The sequence below is a fragment of the Tetrao urogallus genome (assembly GCF_951394365.1).
Source record: "Tetrao urogallus genome assembly, chromosome: 6".
Taxonomy (NCBI): Eukaryota; Metazoa; Chordata; class Aves; order Galliformes; family Phasianidae; genus Tetrao; species Tetrao urogallus.
In genome coordinates this window covers 45444185-45464741 of record NC_136819.1, presented here as the reverse complement: position 1 = coordinate 45464741, position 20557 = coordinate 45444185, and the positions used below count along the sequence as shown (strand labels likewise).

The 20557-nt window shown below is 37.3% G+C and overlaps 1 protein-coding gene across 2 annotated transcripts in view; it reads right to left on the bottom strand.

Annotated features, from left to right (window-relative positions):
- The window catches only part of UNC79 (unc-79 homolog, NALCN channel complex subunit), a gene marked incomplete at both ends in the record, with an annotated part of 94361 nt that overhangs the window by 29318 nt on the left and 44486 nt on the right, over window positions 1-20557 (bottom strand). For both annotated transcript variants that reach the window (XM_079537210.1, XM_079537211.1), the window contains 9 exons: window positions 2633-2773; window positions 4670-4772; window positions 7065-7148; window positions 9132-9248; window positions 13240-13347; window positions 15301-16521; window positions 17048-17197; window positions 18258-18420; window positions 19229-19411. In XM_079537210.1, coding sequence (XP_079393336.1) covers window positions 2633-2773; window positions 4670-4772; window positions 7065-7148; window positions 9132-9248; window positions 13240-13347; window positions 15301-16521; window positions 17048-17197; window positions 18258-18420; window positions 19229-19411 — 2270 coding nt within the window. The remainder of the gene's footprint in view (window positions 1-2632; window positions 2774-4669; window positions 4773-7064; window positions 7149-9131; window positions 9249-13239; window positions 13348-15300; window positions 16522-17047; window positions 17198-18257; window positions 18421-19228; window positions 19412-20557) is intronic.

The window sequence follows — 20557 nt, the reverse complement described above, 5'->3', positions numbered from 1 at the left end:
AAAAATAACAACAATTGAAGCTCATATGCTTTTAAGCTTTTTTGTGTTCCATTTTAAATAAAGTCAGTAGACTCTCTAGCTAAAAAATAATAATAATGATAAACAAAAGTTCTACAGAATGTTTAAAATGCTACCAGAAATTTCTCCTGAAGTGCTCTTAAATTCACACAAGTCATATTGGAACAACATATAAACTCTAACCAGTTGTGTAACAAACACTTCCCAGATTTGAAGACAATTCTACTTCCCTTCCTGTTCCAGAATGATGAAAATGAAGTGAAAACTACTGTCACATGCATATCTAAAACAATTACTAATCTAAAAGGATGTGGCGAAGAATAAACTTTGCCAGAAGCTGCATACTAGGTGAATTGTTTCTGATTAACACAGCAGCATAGACTGAGCCAAAATTCTCCACTTGGCAATCTGAAGTGAGGCTTCACATTTCAGATTTTGGCACTTAAATAAGTGGCTTAATTTCAGAAACAGTAAGTACATCAGTGCTCTTACAAAGTCAGATGCGAAAGTCGGGGGGTTCTCAAAAATCACATCATCCATTTTTAGTACCTAAATGTAGACTAGGAAGCCCAAAATGGGAATCCATTTGAGAAAATACTTAATACAAGCATACAAGCATAAAGCAAATCACACACTTAAGTATGCAGAACATGTAAACAGAGCTTATACTATCAAAGCAATGCACATTTATTCCTAAAAGTCACTAAAAGTTGGAAGCATCACCTACATACAAAATATCATGCAATTTTTACTTTCATCTGGTACACATCAGTATTTCAGCTGGTATAAGATACAACTGAATTGCAAGTTCATAGAAAAAGACCAGTTTGCATCAGCTGATGAACTGGCTTTTAACATTTATCTTTGATTCAAGATCCTTTCAGAGTAGATTTAGCATTTGCTTAATCCTCTGTCAGCCTCAGTTCAGAAGGCAGTTTCTTCTCCAGTCTCCACTACAAACCAAAAGAAGGATTCTAAAGCAGCTCAGTCAAGTGACTGAGCCAGAATGGATGGTGATTTCCATTAATGATGCATGACAAGCTGGACACACAGCATACATTCAGCTGTGAAATAATCTCAGGTTGGATAATGCAGTGGATTGAAGATAAAGTTGTCCCAGCATAAATCAGAAAAAAATCAAGAGAGTCCATGACTACACTCTTGTTAAGAGGAGCCCAGGCTAAAATAAAATGTATTTTCTGATTTGAAAATTAATTCTGAGTGAAAATAGGTCTGAGGCCACCTTCAAGAAATACAAGCCTAGACCCTGGAATAACTAAAGCATCAGCTTACCTTAAAGTGCTTGCAGATTTCTGCAGAATTTGGTGGAACTAATTGCATGCCAATAGACATCACAGCTATTTTCCAAAAATCTACTGAATTTTCAGAAACAAAAGCATAACAATTTTCTTCTGAAAGAAATCAAAGTCATATGCAAAGTTTCTCCCCTCCATCTGAATGCTATAATGCAAGCATGTTGTGAAGGACTGTTGTTCTTATTTGTTTTATAATAAACAAAACATTTAAGTTCTGATTTTCAAATGGAAAGACATTATGAGACATGAACTATATTAAATACTTGGGAACATCTAAAGCTTTTTGAAATTAACAGCTTGCATGTGTTTATCACTGGCACTCTAAATATTATTTGAACAAACTCTCATCACCATCTCCACTTATTACCTCATTACTTACGTTCAATGTAATTCTGTTCTAGATAGCCAGTTACTGCTCTTAGAATTTGCCAGAAAAGGCAGCTAGTAGGAACAACATGGGACATTTACCAAAAATACTTCATGCTGCATGCCATCTGCTGATTTAAAAAAATCAGCTTCCTCCAAGAATGCAGCATTCCTTCTTCAAAGCACAGAAAAAGTTAAACCACTCAGCCCTCATCCCTGATAATTCATCTTCCAATTGATTCACTCTCTATGACTTCTTAATGACTGCTAGTTCTGTACTGACTAGAATAACACAGAATGGAAAGTATCTGTCTAATTAGAAATTTTGCCTCCACTAAGTTCATCAGCAGTGAACTACAGCACTGGAATTAATGAAAATAGAGGACTTGAATAGTAGCTGTGTTTAAATGGAAGTGGGAGATGGGGAGGCAGGGCTGTAAAGAGCCATGTCCCTGCACCAGTCAGTCAAGCAACTTCAGACACTGAAAGTAATATGGAGAGAAGAGCTGTGCCATTCTGCGTATGGTGTTGCTCAGAAGTTTGTTTTGAAACACACAGAATGCATCTCTCCCACATCTTAAGCAACAAGTTCTGAAAGCAGCTGAAGCAGCAGTGACAAGTACTACAATACAGTGGTGCATTTCAGTTATCCAATGCATGCTAGGTGAAAGTCACAACAGATAAACAGTAGAGACGCCAAACATTTAAGACATTATCAAAGACAACTTGATAGAGCAGCTGGTTAGGAAGCCAAGACACGCAAATCTTTAGTTTTAATAAGCAAATAAAATATGGTTGAGGAACCTGAAAAATTCTTCAAGTAAGCAGAACCAGATATTATATATAGCTTCATATAATGAAGTTTATGTAAACTCAATTACAGGCACAAAATTCTTTCAATCACATGGAAATGAGGACAGGCCTGAATTTACCTTCCAACAGACTGCATGATGTCTAACAGTAGAGGAGCAGCCAAGTCCGGACTAAGGTGAATGAAGGTTGAGAGCACAACTATTGCCAGGCCTAGTGTTTCTTCATCATATTCTTCAAGAATTGCTCCACAATCATGGCATCTGCAAGGAAAGTAAAACAGACATTGAGAAATTCATAACAATGCATCCAGGCATATTTATGTATTTTTAAAGTACTATAATTTAGTACTTTCTATTCAGAATTAATTTAGTAAAAAATGTAATTGTGATCTTTCTATAATTAACTGAAGTCCATGGCTTTCAAATATTAACAAATGTTTCTGCTAGCTGCACTGGCTGTTTTTGCACTGACGAAGGAACAACACAGTGTATGTCTAAGTTTTGAGTCCTACACTGGTAATGCTTAGCTATTTCCCTCACTCTGTATTGGATTGTTTCAGTTTGCACTACCCAAGAGGAGTCTATCACAGTGAAGACTAGCCCTAGCAATGTTAACATCAGCCAGTTCATGCCACTTGGTTTCAGGCAAAGATTCATGTCCCTGGCACTTTTCTATATAGCAGCATAGACACAATGACATACATAGATGATCTCAAAAAGAGAGAACAATTTCACATTGTCCTTTCTGTCATGAATTATGAGTAACAGATTATGCAACTAAAAGCAATAACGTGATTGGCCTCCACAGCATTTATCACTCTTAAGGAAATGAAAGAAGGAAATGAAAAACCAATCAGAAGCACAGAACCTTAGACTTTGGAGAAACCTCCTTTTCCAGGACAAATTTGCTTCTGAGTCACTTACTCCTGAAATACTAAAAGACAACCAAAGAAGTTCTGAAAGAACTCTCTAATATCTAATTATAAAGAGGATGTCAGACTCAGGAGAGATGAGACAGGCTTTCAAAACTGAACACGAAAAACAAACCAATGTGGGAAACTAGCCCAGTTTGCTCAATTTAATCAAATCAGTTGCTAATGACTCCAACAGATTGTGATATTTCAACCTAATGGAATTGTACAGGCAATTTTCTTGACTTTGTCGCTAAACAGAACGAAAATATGCCAACAAAGTCATGAAAATCAAGCTCAGCTGGTCTACATGTTAACAGGTAAAATAAAACATTAACATGTAGACCAGCAGAGCTTGATTTTTGCTAGAGCTAGAGCTTTGGAGAATTGACCAAAGGATGTGACAAAGATAATCCTCAACTTGAGGATCCTTCACTTTGTCACACTATAAGGTCTGCTTCCAGTCACAGTCTGCTCAGTGGCCTTAACCAGTGATCATCCTAGAAGATCTGTTTACTGGACTAAACACAGTAGCACAATCAGGAACTTAGAGTTTCTATTCACAGTTTTCCAGTAATTCAACACATAGCTCCCTTCTGACAGCTTTCCTTCTCCATTAAATGAGTACACTTAATACTTATTTCAGAAGCATTTTAATCAACAAGTAGATGTTTGCAAAATCCTTTGAGATTAGTGCTATGTTGGTAACAGAAGTGTTGATTGGTAATCACAACTTTCTACTTCAACTGAAAACCAGAAATATTTGAAAAATAACCTTTTTTCTTCCTAAGGTGAGAGTAGTTTCAGTGATCACAAGAAACCATTGATTTAAAATAGGGAACAGTACAATTTCACCCATTTAAGCAATCAGTTTTAATTAAAGAAAAATCCAAAATTTATGTTTCCCAGTGTCCTTAGTAGCTTACATATATTGTATAATTCTAATCATCCAATTAACCAGTTTTAAATGAAGGGTAGAAACTGTGTCCCTTCCCCTTCACGTACATACAGTAGCTTGAGTTGTGTTCTCACCACTGCAAACTCACAGATATCCCACTGAGTTAGAAACACATCTCGTGGGCAGTGTTTTGAACATTTTAGAATAAAATATATTAATTAATTCAAAAAAGATAGCATACGGTTAAAAGATAAAAAGAAAACTTTATTTCTGTTAAGTATATTTATATTTACTTTGATCGATATTAAGTTTAACTAGTTTTTTGAAAGAAACAGAAAATGAACTTACTTGTCAGTCATCACAGTGGGCTGATCATCAGCAAATTCTTCTGGTGCAGGTACAAACATACTGACAATACTGGGTGCTGATAACAAGCTAGATTTTGTGGCACCTTTAGGCAGCAAGGAACAATAAAAACAGAAAAGCAAAAGGAAATCACTAAGCAGAATCCCAAACTGCATTGGCCTGAAGATCAGGCTTGTAAGGATGAGCCATAATGATTTGACTGTGCACAGATTAAGAAATATGTATGTCAATAAAAAGATATAGCATGTTCCTCTAATTAACTATGACTATCAGTTAAATATCCTTGAAAAAAAGATAACAAAGAAAAATTCTGGGAAGGGCAGGTGTCTGTGAATCTACTCCTATTTAGGAAGAGAGGATAATTCTACAGATTGTATTAGACTGGAGGAAGATTTGCATCCTTCCTCATATGTTCAGGGAATCACCTTCTCACCATTCTTAATGATATGAAATAAAAAAGTTTGTATGCCTGACAACCACGTCATCAGCTTATTCACAGCATCCCTAACAGAAGCATGAGAGAAAAATCAAGAAAGGGACAGTTAGAAGAAAGAATTTATAAGAACTTGAGAAACACTGAAAGCATTGGAGCTGGTAATTATAAGTGCTTTCCATTTAAAGTCTTCACAAGCATCTTGATTCTACAAAACCGAGTTTTTCAGCTGGGAACCCAAAGACAGCATAACTTTGCCCAATACATGAGATTTCTTTAGCACTGGGCAAATTGTGCATTGCTGTTTTCAGACAGATGTTTATTTAAAATGAAAAGTTGTGCAAAATGGAAAATCCAAACTCTTTGCTTATTTACGTTCCGTTTTCCAGAATTAGTCCAGAATAAGGTAGTCTGAGAGTCTAACCAGTATGACAGTCTTCTCCCTTAATCCCTTTTTTTTGCATTAAGTATTCACGTTAAATAATTGCAGAAAAAAAAAAAAGAAAAAAAAAAGAAAAACAGAAGAGGTAAGACTCCAGCTATTCTAGTTTGCAAAGAAAACCTCAGGATGATGAATCCAATGTTAATGGGCTCGTGGATAAGCCATCAGGAACTTCTATCAAAGTTATGGTGATGTATAGGTAATGTCATTCATCTTAGGTACATTTCAGTGGCCATTTAAATATTGTTGGCAGTTTCATCCTCCAGGTTAGCAAGATAGATTTAATTCCTTTGGAGAAATATGTTTGCGCTTTGTATAGCTGGCATGATAGAGACTGCTTTACAACTGTTCCCAGAAAGATCAGCTCCATTAATGAATCTAGGGAACTCAGCTGATAGACACCATCACATTGTGTATAAGCTGCCCCAAAGGCATCTCATTCCAAAGATCTGCCTATGACAAGCACATTTTTTAATCAACTTTTAGAAAAGTATCTATGCCTATCTAATCTGAATTCAATTACATGTTAATGTTACCAACATTCTTTCTGGTTCTTTCCATCTGCAGATTCAAGCTTAACATTAACATTAGCATGTTCTGACAATATTTAACTATGGAGGTAGCTTCCCATGGATGCTTAGTTCAGAAAGAATTTCTGATAAGATAATCCCAGCTATTACAGGAAAATCAAATTTAATAGCACCTCTCAGGCAAAATAAGAATCTCAGAAGATTCCATAATATTTGAACTGAAAATACAAGTGTTGAGGTTTGATTTCACAAGATGATGACATCTTACTCAGAAAAAAAATATTTCTTTACATACAGAGTTCACTACTTCATAATTGTTCCCTGAGAATTATCTGGATGTAAACAGACACTCCAGGAAGTCCAGAGTACTCTCCAGAAATGTAGGACATCATCCAGAACATAAGGAATAGAAGTAGATTTTCCATATATTTCCAGCCAATTACTTTCCCCTTCACAAACAAATCAAGATCTCTCTATCATGAATTTAGAAGTTCACTGTCATCTTCTCCAGATAGATGGCCCATTGCAGCATGCAAGTACTAATAGCTGTCATAATGCAGGACACAATGTTGGGATATAATTCAACTACTCAAAAATGTCCTTCACTCTTTTACTGAACAGAAGAAAAAAACCACGATTTAGTTGGAAGAAGATAGGTCACTGCCACACCACAAGATTGTAAGAAAATCTGTACATCTTTGGCTATGAGGATGTTGAACTGGCAACTTCCAGCTTGACAGCACAAGCCCAGCCAGAGACAAACACTAGCAGAAAGCCAGTGCCTCTCATCAGCTGACCCTGTCTTGAACGAAGAGATTTATCTAATACTTTCTCAATAATGTGTTCTGCAGGACAGTTGAGAGCTTTAAGGTAGCTGAATGGAACACAAAATTCACTGTTATTTGGTACTAATGAGAAAACATTCCTAGTAGTCTTTGCAGAGAGATCAGGTCAACTGGACACTGAACTAACCTCTGATTCTTAGTGGTGGTCCCTCCAAGTCAGGGTTTAGGCAAACAGGTACATTGCATAGCCGCTTTCCATGCTGTATCTGCTCTGTGAATAAATACAGAACTTCAGTCTCCATCACTATGAATCCAGTATGTCACCAGCACAAGAAGATATAAACAGTTAAACCAAGAAAAAGACAAATAAAACAGCTTGGGGGGGGCGGGGGGGGGAGGAAGGGGGGGAGGGGAAAAAAAAAAGAAAAAAAAAGGGTAATTTTTAAGCATAGAAAGAGCAAAAGAAAAAGGGAGGAATGGAAAAATAGAAGTCCGCAAAGGAAAAGTAACAGATTACAGAACACCAAAGAAGGCATTTTGAGAAATCCGACTAAACAAGAAATGAAGAGCTAACTGTAAAGATTCAACAAGGTATGGAATATAAGAGCCACAATAATAAAAAAATCAATGTTTAGAAATACCATAGACTAGAAATTAATGTATAGCTTGTTCTGACAGATGCTAAACATGCAATGATTTTAATGTACAGATAACAAGCTTGAGAAAGAAAGGTTTGAAATAAGAAATGAGAAGCATGGTACCTACCCGTGTTTAAAAAAATAGAAAGCATGCATGGACCAAGCTTGCATCATATAATTCTGCATTATAACAGTTGTTACACTTGAGCATGAGTCTCAAAACTGTAGTGTGACATTGAAATGACTAACAGTCAAACTGACCATTTGTCCTGAAAAAAAATTAATCTGCCCAAATAGTGTTTTTACTTTAAAGCTAGTGGTTGAAAAGGAGACTGAGAGATGCAAAGGTTTCTGGAAGAAAACACTTTACTTAGTATCTCCACCATTGTAGGCCTTTAGCTGTTATGAATGTTAGGCAGAAAAGTAGCAGATGTTATGAAGAAATCTAGTGGATTTGGAACAAGGTTAACAAGATGGAACTCCTACGTGGTTTTGAGTATTGACCTGTTATTCTGAAATGTAGGATAAATACTTCTCACAGAAGGACATTAGTAACTTCTTAATCTCTAAAAACCCATCTGAAATTTGAAGTGATACCAACTAAGTCTCTTTAACAAACAAACTTACTTGCCGATAAGACAAAAACCTTTGCTACTAATGACAAATTCTCCCCTTTATGATTTAAGGATCTCATGCTGAGCATGCCACTCAGCAGACTGGACCATCAGAAAGGAAAGACCCGAGGTATACGCTATACCTTTAGCCATGTTTCAGATACAACATTTAGTGTGATGGAACTGGAGGCTGAAGACTGAATTAAGCAAAACCTTGAGCACAGCTGTCCAGAACTGGTAGACATTCATTCAACACACTAAATTACACAAGGGGTTTTAAGCATTCTTTTCTCTGGACACATGTAGACCTTCTCATAAGTTCATAAGCAGAATTCCATAATGTCACTAACACCAAGATGGGCAATGAATGATCTAGTCTCTAATACAAATTATAATTAATTCATTGTTTAGTGGTATCTGCTGTCAATTTGAGCACAAGAGAACAATTCTTAAAGAAGATTTTTTTAAAAAAGTAAAACTCTTCACATGAAGAATGAGGAAATTATGTGCTTATTTCCATTTTCATTGTCTGCTTTATTTTCATCTTGAGTGGTGAAAAAAGGTCAGTAAATGGAAAACAAACTTCAGGTGTTCAGCATGAGCTGACAGAAACTTCATTAAACAGGGAAATGAAACTGGATAGTACAGCGTGCAAATCCTTAGTGTACCAACACCATTGTAAACATATATGCAAATTAATGATTCCATGCATCAAGATGAAATTCTATACTTAATGAAATCAACAGCAATACTTCCATTTCAATCAGCTAGGTCCCCAGTATGAAAAATTATGGGGACACCATTGTACCAGAGGGGCTACATCCCAAATATCCCAACTCATACCAGGTGAGAATCTGCTATTTACTATGCAGATTCCTCTTTAGACTTGAGACTGATTATTCACCTGCAGAGGTAGAATAAAAACACCTACTTTTCTAGTGGATTGATACAGAAAGTAATTGGTTTAAGAAATAAAAATAAGGAACAATAAACGCAGCTCACCAGTATCCCAAGTGCTGATATTGTGGGGAGCACTAGACTGGTGTTCCAGCTGCCTCTTCATTAGCTGGTTCATTGTCAGAGCTCCCAAAGAGCCTCTTTTCATTTGTCTGAACTGAGCTGCAAGTTAGAAATGCAAAAGGATTTCAAGGGCTCAAACAACACGTAAAACTACTCTTATTTCCTGAACTTACAAGCCAGTATGAGGTAAATAGAGATAGGATATGAATTGCTTGCTCAAGGATCCTGCTCGAGTCAATACACACTTTTCACACAGCTACACAGGGTAAAATTATGGCCAAATGACATATCATAAATGACTTGGATCTAGGATCTTATCTACTGTGCCAATCGTCAGTGCCTTTTTGTCACCAAATATCACAAGCTCTTCAAAATACTAGGTATCTGTGCAGTGTAAGATACCCCAAAGTTCCCATGCCGATAGGTGATAAGCTCACGCACTGTGTACTGAGAAAGGAAACGCGGTCTCCTCCCAGCAAAGTATGGAGGATTATTGTATCTATGCTCACTAGTAGGGAAAAAAATCTGTTTTGCTTACTGTGTTCCATCAGCAATCTTCAGAGGCTTCCTAAATGCTTGCCTCAGGCATAATATCTGCACGTTCTTCTAAAATGTAAAGCCAGCATGCTTTTGAAAATGGGTCCACTTCATGACTGCCCTTCCATTCTTCTTCCAAGGAGAAACAAGCCCTTGTCATTTCCTTATCTGACCATTTATAATACCCACTTACATGAGCATTACTACATTATTTTATGGGTTTGTCTCACTAGACAGTGCTTCCAGGAAAAAAAAGAAAAAAAAACACTTGTGGACTTCTTATTTAAGACTTTTCTGGTCATGTATCTTTTGAGTGCTTAAATGGAGGAAGAAATAAACCATATAGTATTCCTGACTTTCTTACTTCCCTCCATTCATAAGGAAAAAATCACATGGAATAACTGAAACACTTTCATTTTGCTAGCTGAACATGAGCAATATAATATATTTCCACCACTGAAATCAAACTCATTTTTCAGAGTATGAAGACAGAGACTATGACTGAACAAACTATGCATCTCCATGCAGGAAAGCTTTACAAATATTGCCATAAGCCTACGTTTAAATGCCTTCCTTAGTAAGGCTCAACAGCAAGGACAACAAATCAAAATTTTCTAATGATTATTTTCATTTGTTAATATGGTTTTAAAACCATATTAATGTTATATCAAGTAGTTCACTTTTAAAAATACAGAAGTACCTAGCTAAGTTTTGAAAACAAACCCAGACTTTCACGTTATTAACTGTGATGAAGAAGTTCAGACATGAGATAAACTACAAATAAAACTCTGGGAGGTTGAGTGCCTTTATCCTAAACTCGGTCTATTCAGTGGAAGTTCACATGCAAGCTATTTTACTAAGTGAAGTATTTTAAGTTTTACTTTATTATATCCTTTCAACGTATCAGAGTGCACTTCATTTGGTATTTTTGGTACAAGTACAGCCTCCTGCAGCACTGCTGCAAAGTAGTCCCTGTGTAACTAAATTTCTGGAATGGAACCAGGCCAGGACTTTATTACGTGTTTTCCTTTTTAAGTTACATTGCAGCTGTTTTTCACAGAAAAAAAAAAAAAAAAAGTATAATTTTCATCAATTTCAGGGCAAGAATTTTAAATAGACATTTTATCACTTTATCAAGTACAGCATTTCCTAATGAAAGAATGGCAATTAATGTTAGAACTGACAAGACTGCTTGGAGTGCAGATGACTGCCAAATTTTAGAAAATTATCTCTTTGAATTTTCTTAACAGCTTTTGTGGTTAGAATTTTAAAAAATTTCATGCACATTTCCCATCCTCAGGTTACTGTTAAGTAGGCTTGGATTTCTACTGTTATTTACCTGATTTCTCATGTACAATGATCTCAATTACCAGGAATCAAAAAAGAAAATCCAAAAACGTAAAATCCAGAGAGTTGTCAGCCTTTGAACCATGTTGGTACCAGGCTGACTGCTGTGGACCATCATGTGACTTTTCCAGTCTATGACTGACTGGTGATAAAGGGCAGGAAGCAGTTCATGATCAGGCAGTCCACAGAAAACCTGTGAATCATGAAGGGATAAATAACTTCCAGATATTATTTGGTAAGTCTTTCACATATTAGTTGTTGATCTGATCAATCACTTTGCTGAGGAATTCTCTCCCCAGGAAGTCCAAAGGCAGTATCTTCCTATCGCAATTTAATGACATGCTTTCTGTGGTCTAGCACTGATTGAGCAAGCAACATTATCTGTTTGTGTTACGAAGTGCCTTGTGTGCACAATCCTGATCAGGACTTGATATGCAAAGCACTGTAAAGGCATGTAGTAAAAGGCCAAAAATACTTCAGTCAAAATATACAAGGGACACAATGGAAGTATCCAAGCTCCATTTTACAGCTGGAAACCAAGGCACATAGAAAGAAGTAAATTGTTGAGAGAGGTTGAGCTATAAATATCCACTAACTCCTTCAATAAATGAAGGTGAATTCCACCTGGCCCCATGAACTTAGTAAGTTAAGCTTAAATGTTGATCTGACACAGCTGGTCCCTTACAATTCTGGTGACCAGAGATGGGAAGTCAGCGCACCCCTAATCATGGTTCTCCAATTCTGCGGTCTGGGCAGCCCAAGTTAAATACTGAGGTAATTAAAGGTATTAAGCCTCCACCGTTTCCTTCTCCTTACTTTTTTAGGTGACCTCCTCCTGTTCTTCCAACCTGACAAAACTGAAAAAGCCTCTTTTGTTGTCTGACACCACAGTAGACTCAAGTTGTGTTTGGCATTTCACATTTTCTTCCTGCAGATGCAAACTACAGCTCTGTACTCTTTCTGTGAACCCAGGCTTTAGTTGCAGAGGTCAGATATTTTCCAGTTGATTTCCAGGCAGAGTTCCCTGTTCAGACAGGCCAGGCTTCTGCTCCACTTACTTAACTTTGCTGTACAGTGGGATTGCACATCAAACTGCTGTGGTTCAGAAACATCCTCAGGTACCCCGTGGGACCTCTCTAGCTGCTTACTCTATTCTGCACCTGCTGCTGCTGCTTCCATTTCTGCTGCAACTACCAGGGCTTCCTGCAGCTTCCTGCCATTTTGAACTGCTCAGTATGATATAGATACTACTCCAGGTTTTATGTACTGGAATTTACAGAAACACAGAGCACTCACTGATACCAGACAGTGATAGGTCTTAACCGGTGGTTATTTAGCTGCTTTTCAGGCTATCATTAAGTGGACAATGAATGTTCAATTCTATGAAATGCACATCTCTCAAGATGCTTTTGGTAAAACCAGAGAGGAAACCACTGTTCCAAGAGCTAATCTAGCATGCCACAATAACATCATCTTTTAATAGGACTGATACTCCAATCTAGCAGCTCACTGCTATCAAAGCAGATCATCATTTCCCCTTCCTTTTCTACTACCCACAGATGCTGTCCCATCAACATTCAGGTGTCTTACTTAACATTGCCTACATGGACATGCAATTCTGGGTTTTGTTAAACTATTCCAAGATGCCTCCACCTTCCAATCTTAACTACATCTGTTCTATTAAGCCATGTGACAATAACTTTTAAAATCAACCTTGCTCACTTTCCCCTGAGATGAGTATAGGACTGCCAGATAAGAAGTTAATGCATTTCAGCTGAGTGGCACTTAAAAGCACTTTACAAAAATTGCAAGAAATTTGTAGTGTGTTTTTTTTTCCTAAGGTAAAACAAAAAATATGATGAAGACCACAGTAATAGTTCTATGAAGCTCTCATCCTCTTCTCTGTGCATATACAATTCTCTCGCTGTAAAATAAGCATTTAGCTTCAGTGAAATTCTGCTTTCATCTGCTACCTAGCCTAAATCAGGCAAACCATATTTCACAAATTTGCTAAGTCTCAACAGAAAATCTTGTGGTTAGCGATTGCTAACATCCTCGACATAGATTAAACAAATCTAATGATGTCCAGCACAGCCATGTTTCCAAGAATCAATAAAACTCAGAGGGAGGCATTTGCCATATATGATATGTATCTGATGTATAAATACAACAAGAAATTAAATTCTTGAATCAGGGATGCACTTACTTGATATGGAAGAGTGACTACTTGTCTCTGGGACACCTGCTTCAAGGGTTGGTGCAGAAGATGATTCTCTTGGCATTTCCAGAGTTGAAAGCCCTTTCGCAGCAGGATCTACATAGAGATTTTACTTAAACTGTCAGTGTTCAGAATCAATAAATATTTTCCATTTGCTTTCACGCTGGATATCTTTTTCACATTTCTTCAATCATCCATTCACCATCTGGTATTCGCAGCAGTTCTAAAAGGACTCAGTGGTAATGTTTACAGATGCACAGGGATCTATTACTTAAAATCACTTTTTGAAGGAGATTTGTACGTATGTCCATTTAGAGCTCAGAAATAACTAATGCACATGGAGTTTGTTTTCGATCCTGCTCACAAATTAATTAACAGGACCACCAGCACTCAAATGTGTATCTGTGCTGTAAAGAGGCTCAGGCATGAAATTCTGAATCCTACAGTCGTGTGGTTGAAGAAACAATCACCATTTGCGTATTTAATTCAGAAATCACTTGTGTCAGAAGCCCTTCTAACACATATGGATGTACAACAGGATGACAAAGCTCAAACAAGGCTTTGAACTTACAATCACTGTATTATGATTGTGGATGGTGATATTAAGCCTACTTAAGTTAATTACAACAAATGTATTCTCAAATAAATTAATTCATAAGGCTAAAACAAAGGAAAACAGATGCATGAGACACATTAAACTACCCAAGTAAATAAATTACCTACTTATGCAAACTGACTGTAACGTAAGTGAGCATTTAATGAGTCATTGTGACTGCTTTATGTTCCCTTTGGATGACGTATGTAGATACATGCTAACAAATGACTATGGTATATGTTAAAATCCGAGATTCCATGTGGCGTTTCAGAACTGGGATAGTCCTTTCAAGATGTTTCAAGGATGTTTTTGTTAGGGAATTCATGAAAACTTACTAGTGGTCCTTACAGTTAATTAAAAAAAAAAAAAAAAAATTGAATCGAAATGCTTTTAATGACCATTTTTCTCAACGAATCTATGTGAAAGGTTCAAAAGCACTTAGCTCTTTTGTTTTTACAAAGCTTCAGCAGTTCATCAGCTTACTGGTACCACAAATGGGACACTCAGCCTCAAACAAATGTAACAGCGCAGCTACGATCACATTGAATGATTTCTCCTCGTAGAACTGGGATATCACAAATTCATGAATTATAATGGAAAATTATACCATGGTTCCCTCTGAAGTAACTGAGAAATAAGTGAGGTCAAGCATACGTAAGAATTACTCTTCTCTTCAAAGAACTGAGGCCTGGAGGATTTTTGGATTTTATAATTAATGTATGTTTTTAAACAGACTGATAAAAACCCAATCTCTGAAAAATCCTGAAAAGAAATAGCCAAACAGAAGAGGCAGCAGAATACATTTTTAACACTGTTCTAGACACATTCAGTTGAAATCTCTACAGTTAAAACGTACTCTCTCTCTACCTGAAGAACCTAATACAAACCCTTGTATTGAAATGATCTGAAAAAAACTAAGGATAAACAAAAGTACTCCATAGTTTTCCACATGCTAGCACTTCAAATCTTTAATAAGTACAAGCCTTGTAACTTTATGTATATCCAACTACAGTATAAAAACAAAACATGAATATCTTCGTTGCTAAATGCAACCTGTAGTTAATCCCATGTGCTCTTAGCTGTGCTAAGTTTGCTTTCCAGTTTGCTTTCCACTGCCTTCTGTCCGCAGAAGAAATAAGAGACAAAAATCACTATATAGAGAGAATGACCAGCATAATATGGACTGGACTGCTCACATATAGAAGTCACAGAGTTACACTCCCTAACTTTGATATGAGGGACAGTGTTTTTGTCATTGAGCTCCAACTTCTTTTTCACATGGGCTCTCCCCTGGACGTGCATGATACCTGCATGGCTAGTACATTCCTTGTGAAAAACAAACACCTGGAAAATTTCAGCCAGTTCAGGTTGCACCAGATCACATATCTTACTCTGTATACCTATCTGTTACAAAAACCTTCACAATACACCATTAAGACAGCAGTTGAGCTCACCTGCTTCCTTCTGCTCTCCCAGCTTGTCAAGGATGTTAAAGGAAATGTCCAGGTATTCTCTCTGAATAGCACTCACAGCAATCTTCCTCTGCTTCCTCTGGCGGGGGACAATCTGAATCTTAAATTCTGACTCCTCAGTCTCCTCTTCTTGCTTTTGTTCTGTGTTTTGTTCAGTATCAGACTCTGGGTTGTTACCAAGTTTATCACTTTCGGTTTGGTTTTCAGAATCCTCAGGAACTTTAATGAGGACTGTTTTAACACTGGGACTTGGAATTGCTCCACTAGGCCTAATTTCCTCCACATTGAGTTCAGAGTTATCATCAAGGGACGTTTCTGGAAGGGCAAATGACTTCTGCAGCAGGTCCCTCTTCTGTTTCAGTGTTAGTGAGTTCCCACAGGATACGTCATGAAGTTCTTCAGGCTTACCTAAATCCAAAGAATTCTTTTTATCTTTGGGAGAAGTAGATAGGATGTCCTCTATTCCTGCTGAAGTGCTGTTGCTTGTATCCTTAGAACTAAAGTCTTTGGAGCAATCTTCAATGCTGAACTGGACCAGAGGTGTTGTGCTGAGGCTGAGTGCAGAGATGTTGATAGGCGTTGAGGGAGATGACACAGTGGTTTTGCCAGAGACCTCATCATTTAACTGGTTGATTGTTTCTTCTTCATCACTCTCCACTATTCTTAGAGGAGGAAGTGGTTCAAAGACTAAAGAGTCACTGTCTGAAGTGGAAAGTACTGAATGCTTTTCAGGACCTGACGTTGAGTCAGAGGACAAATCTATCAGATCTAAATCTTCCTTGGGACCAGTAGGTTTAACTGGAGAGTCCACCTTCACTTCAAAGGTTTCCATGCAGTTTAACCTAACTTCTGGTATGACAGGTCGTCTTGTTTCCTGGAAACTCTCTGCAGAAGGAGGATTTTCTTGTATTTCTATATTTTCAGCTTTAGTAGAAGAATTCTGCCGAGATCGTCCATAATCGCTCTGCCTGTGTATCGTGTAAGCAGCAGGGACAGGTGGCTTTTCTAAGTCACATCGATCTATGCAGGACTTCCTGCGATGTTCATCTAATGTAAACAACAGGGAGTCTGCATTCCCTATATCAAGAGATTTTTGTTTTAGAGAGCGCAGTTTTTTTTTCTGAATGCTTTCTTCTCTCACACAGCGCAGAATACTGTCTTGTAAGGCCCCCGTCTCTCTATATTCAGCCAGCTCTATTTCACCTGATTAAAACAGAAAGAGCTAATACTACCTTAGTTGGAAACTTCTGCAAGATATCTTCATCTCACAATTCACTGGCATTTCAAATACAAAACCAGTATTAATCAAAACTCTAAAATGTGTGTTTTTCACCTCAGAGACATATTGTATCGATTTTTACAAATTAAAAGATATAAACAAAACAATAATTACAAAAAAAAAAAGCCCTACACTGAAATAATAGGATTTGTCCAAATTCTACTCATCCTGGATAGATGTAACATGCAGGCAGACTGCTTAACCCTATGCATTGGATAGAAGATTACATAGTCAAGCAATTTCTAAGGACATTTGGCATGGCTGTGTTAGTTATAAAAGGTAAAGGAAGAAATTAGCTACACAAACCATTTTGAAGAGGTTTCAAAATAACTTTGTATTACAGCATTGGACATGCAGTGCAATAAACTCTACAAAGAAATGTGGCAATTTGAAACTAAAAGTGGGAAATTGTATTTCTAAATGAGTAAGATGAGAGAAAAAAAATCATACTTCTCTGAGCATTCATCTCAACTGGTTGATATTTCACCATTTTGCTGCCACCAATTCTTTTCAGTCTTGCAAAGAATGTTTGAGATTCTTTATTGCAAGGTCCAGTTGGTGTATCATGAATGTCAGACTCATCAAAAACACTGTCTTCCTCTGCTGGAGAAAGAAAAAATGTTATTAATCTTCATAGATTTTGCCCTGCCAGTTCTATTAGGTGGGCATGGAGAGAAAGGGCATTTGGTGTTGAGGAATGAGGAGGAGGCATAGAAGTCAAACAGCTCAAATGGCCAAAAACTGAAGACATAAACTGAACATTAATGTCTTTAGCCTTCAAAATGGCAGAAGCTTCTACTAGACGTGAAGTCCTGAAACAACCATCTTAAAGCTTCAGGGATAAGAAAACTAATTGATAAGATGAAAAAAAGCATCAAAGAAAGTTGAAAATATGAGCTTCTGTAGGGACTGGGCTTAATAAATCAAGGGACTACTTTTGACCTAACCTTATACCAACTCACACCATCACAGTACCTGTTATGGCTAGCAAGCAGTAGAGAGTTAACAGTCAAATTCAGACTCCAAGGAATGAACAAATCTTCTGCCTTTAGACATAAGTATCATACACGTTTGCATCTGAGCTACTCAACTTTAGGTCTGAGTTCATCACTTCCACTTTTAAACATCTACTATTTGGTACTATGCCATGTTACCATAAATCAGTTTGAAGTCACTATTTTTAACATCTGCTTTAAGATGAGATAAAATGTACATCTTAACCAACTGGATTCTTGACTCTAGACCACTAGAGAATGTGCGTATATATCTATGCTTGGTCAGATGAATTGCATTCCCTATATCTGAATATAGCAATAATGCAGCAAAGGGTGGTTGCAACTGTTGTGTATGTGTACAATCAGATAAAATTCTCATTAAAAAAGCCAAGGACTACCTAAGTGTGCGACTGAACTACTCAGCCTAAGGCACCCTCTCTCCAAGATAAAAATTAGACTGTTGTGCTATGCTTTGTCTACAAAGAAACAGTGAATTTATTTATGCTGCTACAGAGGGCTATAGGTTGTCAGATAAATCAGACCTTGGACTTAATTCTGAGGATTATGTTCTAAATTTTAGACCACATCTGCTCATTTCTACAACATCTGTGATACTTCATGGATTAAATAAATGACTATCAAATAAATGAAATTGTTTAAAGTACCTTTTTCCTTTTCACTGTATCGGCTTATGTTACTGTTGTCACTATACAAAGGACCAGCAGTTGCATGGGGCTTGCAGCTGTGATACTGAGCATTGAGGGTATTGACTGTGATATGGATTAGGTGAAGTACAATCTTGCTGATTTCACAGTCTCTGTAGGGGTACTGTTGAGTGAAAGAGAAAAACTTCAGCTTAAAACTCAACTTTTCTCCATGGATAAACATTTAGGCAGTAAAACAGAAAAATATGACAAGAATATTATCAGCTTGGATGCCCTCTGCCTTCCTTTGATCATACATTTCTAAACACATGGTGAGGAGAAGGACTGTTTTCAACTTTGTACAGACACTTCAATAGAGTCCCTATTAAGATTTAATATATTGCTTTCTTGACTTATATGGCAAAACCAATTGTTGAATGTACATAGTAATGTAAAAGTTCTTATCTTCCAAATGCTGTATTTCAATTTGCAGGTACCATTCATTTTTAGTGTCTCCACTTCCTTGCATGCTCTGTAAAACTGCAAGAACTTTGTTAAGGATATCAAAAGTATTCACAACTGTGTTTCAGTGTGTAAACACCCTATATTTTAACAACAATCACAGAAGCATCATTTAACTAAAGAGCATAAGCTAATAAGCTGACTCCCCATTTAAAAGTTACAAGTTGTTTCTAAAAAACCTAAATATTATTTATGACCTTTCTAATTTTTCAGCCTTTAAATAGCATTTTACAGTATTCAAACTTATCTATTTCCTTCACAGTTAACTATGGAAAAGACAATACAGACAGTAGGTAGCACAGTTGAAAGCCTAATTACTTTGAGCTCTGATATTAAACACAAAGGGTAAGCAAATCATAGGTGTACCTTGCAGCTCCTTTCATTTGCAGTACAGTTAGGTGTTCCATGTATTAAATTTTACTTTTAAGTGTAAATTTTAAGATAAACAGCACCTCTTTGGGACCACTCACCTTATAGAGAATGACAAGTAAAGCCTTTAACCACATCTGCCGAATGTGAGGTTTGAGGGACCAGAGGGAACAGCGAGGAGGCTGCTGAAAGTAATGTCTTAGCTGAGGACAAGTGCAGTATTTCAACACCTGCACCACCAAAGGAAGAAGGTGTTTTCCCAGGTTGATGTTGTAGTCCATCACCTGAAAAGAATATCAGCACAGGGATTAGCTCACCAAATCAGCTCCACTGAGGTGATAAAGCAAAATAATTCAGTTTACATATCAGTTAAGTGAAAACAAACATTTTATCTTACTATCTTACTTTGTCTTACTATCAATTAAAAACTTTTTCCAGTTTGTCGGGCTCTCATTTTAGCTAGATAGGTAAAATGAAACAAAGGAAGATGCATTCTGAAAGTTTTCCAACCTGCACAGTCAGAATACTAATATACGTTGTCACATCCACAACATACATCATAGGGATAGCCTTATATTATGGCAAAAATTGGTCATGCCTTAATAGACAAAACTATGCTGCATATATACCATGTTTACCAGACACAATGCAATTACGGGTTACTTCTTGTTGTTAGTTGTTTTCTAAATTAATGTTGTACTAACAGTTTTCATTGTTTTCTTGTCAGTCTTGCAGCAACTCTCCAGTCTGTCCAGGTCTTGTTGAGAGGCTGTGCTGCCATTCAAAAAGACCTGGATAGACTAGAGAGTTGGGCAGAGAGGATTCTGATGAGCTTCAAGAAAAACAAGTGTAGAGTTTTGCACCTGGGGAGGAATAACCACATGCATCAGTATAGGTTAGAGATTGACCTGCAGGGAAGGACCCAGGTGTCCTTTTGGACAGCAGTTTGGCCACGAGCCAGCAGTGTGCCTTTATGGCCAAGAAGTCCAATGGTATCCTGGGGTGCACTAAAAACAGCATGGCCAGCAGGTCAAAAGAAATGATCCTCCCCCTCTATTTTGCCCTGGTGAAGCCACATCTGGAGCACAGTATCCAGTTCTCGGCTCTGCAGTTCAAAAAGACAGGGTACTCCTAGAAAGAGTGCAGTGGAGGGTGACAAAGGTTATTAAGGGCTTTGAACATCTCCCCTGTGTGGAAAGGCTGAAACCTGGGACACTTCAGTATGGAAAAGAGAAGGCTGAGAGGGGATCTCATCACTGTTTATAAACGCATGAAGTGGAGAAGCTGAGCTGATGAGATCAGACTCTTTTCGGTGGTAAGCAACAGTAGAACAAGGGACAGCAGTCACAAACTGCAACACAGGAAGTTCCATACTAACACAGGGAAGAAAGCAATTGAGCACTGGAACAGACTGTCCAGAAAGGTTGTGG